Source organism: Echinops telfairi, unplaced genomic scaffold (genome assembly GCF_000313985.2).
Source record: "Echinops telfairi isolate 266 unplaced genomic scaffold, ASM31398v2 ScPeMD7_7469;HRSCAF=8507_0, whole genome shotgun sequence".
Classification (NCBI taxonomy): domain Eukaryota; kingdom Metazoa; phylum Chordata; class Mammalia; order Afrosoricida; family Tenrecidae; genus Echinops; species Echinops telfairi.
The window spans coordinates 83,245,225-83,253,083 of record NW_022111372.1 but is presented as its reverse complement, the minus strand read 5'-3'; the positions used below and the strand labels follow the sequence as shown (position 1 = coordinate 83,253,083).

Genomic DNA, 7,859 nt, shown 5'->3' with positions numbered 1-7,859 from the left:
CACACACACACATACAGGGCCTGGTGTGTTGGGAGAACCGACTGACGCCACTCTGCTATCTCCCCAGGACTAACCTTGGTGTCTCTGTGTAGGAGGGAGACTTCAAAGGCGGGGTCCTGGCTTTTAGCGGAGCACACGATCTCGGCAGTTTCCCCTCGAATCCGCACCAGCTCGGTAGGTTCCAGCACCAAGGCAGGGGCCCCTGAGACTGAGGCCAGAGGAGGGACTATTGAGCCATCTATGGGCCAGCCAGCTGTCCCACCCAAAGTCCTGGGAGTCAGCATGGACCCTCGATTTCTCCCCCAGACACTCCGAGGGCAAGTCCTGCGTCCATGTGGAAACTGTCTCCACCTCCCCACCACCACCTGTCCACAAGCCAGGCTCCATCCCCCTCTGCTCTGGACTCCTACACCGGCCAGCTGGAGACTGGTCTCCCTGCCTTTCCAAGTGAGGCTCCTCAGTGCCCGTAACCATGTAAATGGGATCATGCAGTTTCCTGTTGAAACACTCCACGGTCTCCCAGCCTTCTCAGACTGAAACCCCAGTCCGTTCGTTCGCAGCCCCAGACTCTGTTACTGCCCACCAAGCAGCTGCTGCCTTCTGATCCCTGCCCTGCCACACAGGCCTTCTGCCGCACCACAGGGCCTTTGTACTTGCCACCCCTCCTAGGACACTTTCCTCCCACATCCTGGGTCTTTTTTTACCGCAACAATTCCCCAGAGGGGCCTTCTGTGACCAGCTTCCATGAATTGTGGCCCTCCCACCCCCAGCTTTTGCGGGCTCAATTCCTGTGTGTCACGGTTTGTAACTGTTTTCTTACATTCTGTCTCCCCCATTGAACGTGAAGTCGGTGGAGGCAATATGCCCAGAAGCTAACACAATGCCTGACATACGAGACCCCACTGCAACCCCCTGCCACGGAGTGGATTCTGATTCACTGCAACCTAGAAAACAGAGTGGACCGTTCCCGGGACGCAGCCCTTCCTCTTTCTCCTGTGGAGCAGCTGGTGGGTTTGAACCTTGACTTTACAGTTAGTGACTCAGTGCTTAACCCCCTATGCCAGTAGGGCTCCTTTGCGTCCCCCCACCACACACACACACAAACAGAGAAACTCAGCCCTCTAGGACAGGATAGAACTGCCTCTGGGGGTTTTTGAGACTGTAGCTCTTTACGGGAATAGAAAGCTGGTGGTTTTGAACTGCTGATCTTGCAGTTAGCAGCCCAGTGTGTAACCCCCACACCCCAGGCTCCTTCTGCTACACAGTAAGTGCTACGTAACCCTCGTGACTGGCTGCTGCTGAGGGGCTCTAGTCTAGCTTCTTGAAGTGCAGAGACAGGAAGGGGGTCACCCCAGAAGCAGGGCCGGGACGGCCCAGCCAGCCCAGGGCTCTGCAGGACAGAGGTGTCCGAGAAGGGCCCGAATGGCCTCCTGTGCCTGCACACCTGGGGCTTTTGACCCCCCTGGGCAGACCCAACTGCTCTGCTCCAACCTGGCCCTCCTTCAGGCTCCTGGTCCCAGCCTGCGGCTCTGCAGCGCTTGCTAGCTGTTACCAGTTCTTTGAGAAGTGAAGATTCTAGAAACTAAGATTCTGTGGACAGCCTGGGATGTGTGTGTGTGTAAGAGAAAGACTTCTCCCACCTCGCCCCAAAACACACACACACACACACACACACACACACACACACACACACACACACAGAGCTCCTACCCAGGACTCAGGGCCAGGCTTCCTGTCCCCACCACCTAGCGGGCAGGGCGCTGCCCCTGTGGCCCCTCCCTCGGCAGGAGCAGGTTTTGGCGGGTTTGCCCTCCTCCGTGCAAATCAAATATAAGGCCCTCCCCTCTGCCCCTGCGCACGCACGAGCGCACGCACTCTCCGTGCACCTCCTTTGCTTTATCCTTCCGTTACACTACCTGACTTGTGGGTGCGTTCTTCACTTGTGGGTGTTGTCTCCCACGCCCCCACCCGTGTGTCCACCCTGCCCCAGCAGGTGTCCCAGAGATGTCTGCGGGGAGGAAGGGCTGAAAGAACTGCACCCCACGACCTGCGCCCCCAGGCCCCGCGTACCTCTCTGCACCTTGAGCTGGATGCTGGGGGACAGCTTGTTCTCGCTGCCCATCTGGGCGCTGCAGTGGTAGGCCGAGCTGTCAAGGTACTTGACCTTGTGGATGGTGATGCCTCGCCAGAGAGAGAAAGAGTATTGGGTGCCCTTCCGGACTTGCCGGTTCCGAACCCGCATCAGGGAGACGCCAGACTCCAGGTTGGGGTCGGTGAGCAGGCAGGGCAGCAGCGCGTCCTCACCCTCAAACACAGTCACCTCCTGCGTCATTATTCTCCAGGCGCGCAAAGGGTCTGGGGCAGAGGGGTACAGAGTTACTCCAGTCCACTCCCCACCAGGCCGGCTCAGCAGTGCCACCAGGCGCGCAGAGCTCGGTCTCCATCGGGTCTGGTGTCACATGCACCGAGGTCGTTGTCCCAGCCCCACAACTTGATGCTGTGTGACTTTGTGCCAGTGACTGACCACCCTGAGCCTCTGTAATGGGTTTCCTCCTAGGACCCGCCCCCTCCCTGGGGTGTTATGGGGAAGGCATTAAGTGGGAGGTGTCCCTGCAGGTCCTTGTTCATGAGAGGCACTCCGCACATGGGGACTGGTATTCCCCTGATCCACCATACCACCTCGCCCTCCCTCTCACACCACCGCCCCTGCCTAGGCCTGGGCGGGTCTGGCCAGAACAGGTCTCTTGGTGGCAGGGTGACACCCTCACCTCTCACAAAGAGGTGGATGGTGGCTTCGCCCCCTGAGGGGTCTCCAGGCTCAGTGCAGCGGTAGGTCTCCGTGTGGATAAAGGTGGCATTGGTCGTGCTCAGGGTGCTTACGGAAGCTTCTGTTTCCAGGGACCAGCCTGGGGACGTGGGGATGTCCCACTCCACGCTGTCATTGCCCGAACATCGAAGGGTCACTTTTGTGCCTTGTGCCACAACCAGCTCGGGGCCTTGGGGCTCTATAATCGGGACCCCTTGACCTAGGGGAGACAGGATTGCAGAGAAAATGAGGCCCCGGCGTTTCCAGGTGTCCCCTGCCTCTGAGATGACACCCTAGCAGGGCTGCGGTGAGTGTGGGCTGGGCGAAACCTCTGCTCGGGGGCACCTCCTGGGCTCACATTGAACGAGACAGCATGCCCCTGGTCATTAGCTAACCCCCCAGGCTCCAGCCTGCTTGGTGAGCTGATGTTTGTGATGTCCATCAGGCCTCTCTTCGGAAAAGCAGATCGTGGGAGATCTTTGAAGAGCCCTGGTGGGTGGCGTCGTGGCTACTTATAGGACAACTCACAGCAGTGTTAGCAGTTCAAAACTACCAGCTGCTCCCTGGGGGAAATAAGAGGCTAGCAGCTCACATAGAGATTTACAGTCTCAGAAACCCACAGAAGTAGTTCTATGTCCAGAGGGGCCGCTACAAATCAGAAGTCGGAACTGACCCAACAGCAGCGAGTCTGCGTGTTGTGGTTTGTGTGTGTGTGGGGTGGGGGGGGACTCTTCCCCTCCCTGCCCCATATGCTACTCTTCCCCTGGTGCTCCGTCTGCCTCCTTCCGAGCTGCAGCTGGCTCGTTCTTCTCTCCAAGGGCAGAGCTGCAGCCTTGGCCAGAGTGGGGCCTTCCAGATCCCAGACAGAGCAGTGGGGGAACCAATGGACCGTGGCCACCTCCTCTGGCTGCATTCGGATGGAGGGGAGGCCAGGGGCAGAGGCTCCCAGCCCAGCAACACGGGACAGTTTGGAAGGTTGTCCCTTGTGCCCACTCCCACCTGTGGAACGACGGCTGGCCTGAAGCACTGTAGCATGCTTCCAGTTAAGCTGCCTGGATTTCAATCCCAGACCCCCACTAGCACCTGTGAGCATTGAACCCATTATCTGAGCGCCTCACTTTCCAAATCAGAATCTGGGGCAGTAATTGCACTCATCTGTTGGGAGGACCCGAGGCTCAAATGAAGGGAAAGCTTTAGGAATCACCTGCCACCCAGGAAGGGCCCACCACCCTGGCTAGCAGGCTTGTCATCCGCTGTACCCAGCAGCCCTGCTATGTGTGCCGGAGAGCCAATCTCTTTTAAGGAAAAGTTTCTTGAAGGCGAAAAGAGAACTTAAAACCTACACCGGGCCCTCCGGGAAGAAGGCTCGTTGCCTCCTCGGTGTCAGCATTTTTCCAGCCCCTAAAATAGGGCCAAAGGAGGGAAGTGAGAGCCGAGTCAGGCCCTGGAGGAGCTGCCAGGTGCCCCCCCTGCCCCCTGGCCTACGAGAGAGCGGAAACACATTGCTGGCGCCCTGGCCCAGCCTCCGCTTTCCGCTCAGCCCACTACGCTTCTCCCAGGGAAATTCTTACTTCTGCTTCCCTGGTACTGTCTATCACCTCCCCAGCAGAGTCGGGGACATGGGTTGCCTCCTGCTGGCTGGACACTGGAATCCCCTGGGCTAGGCTGTGAAGCCTGGCTCTGCCACGGACTTCCTGGTGTCAACTCCCTGCATTCCTGTCCCTTCTGTCCAGGGCTGGAGCCCAGCAACACTCCTGCGTGGGCCTCTGCACCCCGGGATGGTCAGGGCGTCGCCACTCTGCACAACTCCTCGATTGGGTGTCCCTCCCTATATAGATGCCAGATTTGGAAAGACCCTCTCTATAAAATAGTTCCCAGAGGGCTTGATGTATGTTCGTTCGCATTTCAAATCCATGAGAGATGTATCGTTTCTCTCTGATCAGCAAGAAAGACAAAGTGAACCCCTAAATGCCGTCAAAGCCGACGACCTCTGCAGGTCTGCAGGTGGCCCTCATGTGTGGTGCGACCACCAGTGGAGGGGACAAGTGTCCTTCTGGCAGATAGAGCTGCCATTGGCCATTCCTCCCAGAGCAGCGGGGACACCCCTGCACCTCCTCCCCACTCCCCCGCCCTGCCGAGGCATTTTCCGCCAGGACAGAGTTTGAGCGGCGCGATTGCACCCACTGCAGTATGGAACCTGCTTCTCCCTCTTAGTGGCGGCCAGCTCCCCGCTCAGGCGCCTCCTTTGCGCAAGAAGAATGAGTTGAGTCCCTATATCTGATAGCAGCTGCCACTGAGCCCGCGCTGACTCCTGGAGACCCTCCCTGTGGGGTGTCCCAGTAGAACTGAGCTCCACAGGGTTTTCGAGGGCTGCTTTTTCACAGACAGATACTCAGGCCTTTCTTCTGACGTCCCGAGTAGAATAAGGAGCCCTGGTGGTGTAGTGGTTATGCACTGGGCTGTGATCCTCTTGGTCACTGGTTCGAAACCATCAGCAGGTCCTCGGGAGAAAGACTGGAGTTTCTGCCCCCGTCAACAATTACAGGCTGAGAAACCCTATGAGTCAGCCCGTTTGGAGCTTCTGCAGAATAGAATCACCAGCCCTTGGTGAGCAGTAGAGCCTGGGAACCGTGTGCACCACCCAGGTCTCCCACCCCTGAGAAAGCTTGGGGGGATTCAATGTGGTAACATGCAGTCCTGTGCCCCCACCCAAGTCAATGGCTCCAGGCTGTGGACTCCTTGTGTCCATCCACATTTCTAAGATATCTTCAAGCCAGTGATTCCGTGCTGTGTTCGGCGTCTGCACTCCCTGACCACACAGGCAGCTTCCTCTCCCTCTCCTGTCCCTCTAGCTCCTGCCTGGCCATCCTGGAAGTGTGGTCAGAGGGCCACCTGCTCTGTCGGCTTCTATCCTATTGTCCCGGCCATCACACAGAACAGAGCTGACCCCCTGCTGGCACGCTGGCAGGAAGAGAAAGTGCCAGGCGGGGACTTGATGCACACCAGCCCTGACCCCCTTTGCACCTGTCTGCCTTCAGCTCTCAGCTTCCAGGTCCCACCCCCCAACTGGCCTGACCAGACCCCTTCATCATCAGCTCCCAGGATGTGCGCCCACTTCTCCCAGCACACACAGTCCCCCGAGACCTGGGACTCAGCCTCTCCTCAACCCCAGCATCACACCCCAGTGCGCAGGAGAAGTGAGCCTCTCCCCAAAGCTCAGGGGCTCCGGCTCCACTCCCTGACCCTGTCAGAGCACTTGGACACACGCCTCACTTACCGCTGGCTTACGGTGGGCTTACAGCCCCCGTCTCTTCTGTCACTTGAAGCTGGGTGCTGGACAGCCCCCCTTATCTCCCTATAGGCAGGTCCTGGTGGATGAGGGCAGGACAAGACAGCACAAGCACACTCAAGGATTACCATCAGGGCGAGGAGGATGTTCTCTGTCTTAGTTGGAATGCTGGCTGCACAAGTATACATCTGTTAAAACGTACACTTAAGAACCTGTGTTTTCTGTTGTACGTAAACCATACATCAATAACAAAGAATAGACACTCCAGCCCAGTGGGATCCACGGGGTCAGAAACAGACCCTGAAGGCCCCATCTCCTGAAAATCCTGCAGCCCTGGCGTGCCCGGTGACCAGAGCTATCCGCTGTCACACTGTCAAGGAGTGGCCTGGAGCTTTGCCCATCACCCCCAATCTCCATCACCATCCCCTTCAAACACGCAAAATAGTCCACTGTGGATGAGCTGATTCCGGCTCCTAGAAATTCTGTAGGGTAGCGGAGAAATGCTCCCTAGGGTCTCTGAGGTTGTACATCTCTGGGGGAACAGACAGTCTCATCTTTCTCCCACAGAGCAACTGGAGGGTTAGAACCCGCCCACCTTATGGACCGGGGTAGTTCTACTGCACCCATCATCCACTGCCTCTCCAAAGCAGACACCCTCAGACCTGTAGTCCCATGTTGGAGAGCAGGCAGCACAGTGCGTGGGCACTCAGAGACGGGTTCACAGCGCCCGTCTGAGGTCTTCTTCAGTCACGTCCCCTCCCCACGCCCTCCCCTCCCGGGGGTTCTTACCATGCCAAGCTGTCGCCACCAGCAGGACCAGCCGAGCCCAGGGGCCCATGGTCATGGTGCGGAAGAGGCCAGGCTGATGCAGGACTGACGGAGGAGCAGGGCTCTGGCTCCCACTTACTAGCTTCAAGGGAGTCAGGATCACTGGCCCGTGTTCCTCTTCAGGACTCTGGCTGCTGCCTCCCTCCTCTTCTTCCTCCTCTTTGGGCTGGTCTCCTGCTTCCTCTTTTGTTTTGTTTTTTTTTGCTAGGCAAGGCAACCACAGGGTTTGGAAATCTTAGGTCTTTAGAAGAAAACAAAGCCATGACCTGCAGGGAGTGAGCTTGGAGCCTAGGGCGGGGTTGGCCTGATTCTTTGGAGATACAGCTAAGTTTAGGGCCACCATCTGAAGCTACATCTGGGGGGATGTGGGACAAATAAGGGATCTCCAGAGGGGCCAGGGGGCTCTGGGTGAACCAAAATGGACACCAGACTGACTTGAGGAAGTCTGATTGTGGCAGAAAGAAGCTTCCATTCCCAGGAAAGCCTTCTCCATCCATTTTCTGCTTGGGTCCCTGCAAAAACTTTATGTGGAGTATTGGAATTAGTCCCATTTCCCAGATGGGAAAACTGAGTCTCAGAGAGATCAGGAAACCTGAGCGTGCTCTTGGCCACACGGCGACCTGTGGTGGAGATGGGCCAGTGTAGTTACTGAGGAGAGGCAGCGGAAACCCTTTGGACTGGAGCATATATGCGTTGGGCCCAGACATACAGCAAGGGGTAGCAAAGGGTTATTGCAAGAGCCCTGTCTGTACCCAAGACGCAGGGCTGCAGTGGCTACCTAAAAGGGAGGCTGACTCAGAGCAGCAGAGGATCCCCCACCCCTCCTCAGCAGGCTGACCAGTGTGCAGAAACAAGTAACCGCAGACTGCTACGGGGAGCCTCCATGAGATAGATGCAGGGCGAATGGAGACCCGACTTTGAGGGTGGAACAGAAAT

The 7,859-nt window shown here is 57.6% G+C and overlaps 1 protein-coding gene across 1 annotated transcript in view; it reads right to left on the bottom strand.

The window, feature by feature from the left end:
- CSF1R (colony stimulating factor 1 receptor) overlaps positions 1-7,022 on the bottom strand; it is a 31,118-nt gene extending 24,096 nt beyond the window's left edge. The window contains exons 1-4 of the mRNA XM_045284712.1: positions 6,885-7,022; positions 2,769-3,026; positions 2,071-2,355; positions 47-208 (exon numbers count right to left, since the gene is read on the bottom strand). Coding sequence (XP_045140647.1) covers positions 47-208; positions 2,071-2,355; positions 2,769-3,026; positions 6,885-6,939 — 760 coding nt within the window. The 5' untranslated portion in view covers positions 6,940-7,022. The remainder of the gene's footprint in view (positions 1-46; positions 209-2,070; positions 2,356-2,768; positions 3,027-6,884) is intronic.
- Between the last annotated feature and the right edge of the window lie 837 nt (positions 7,023-7,859).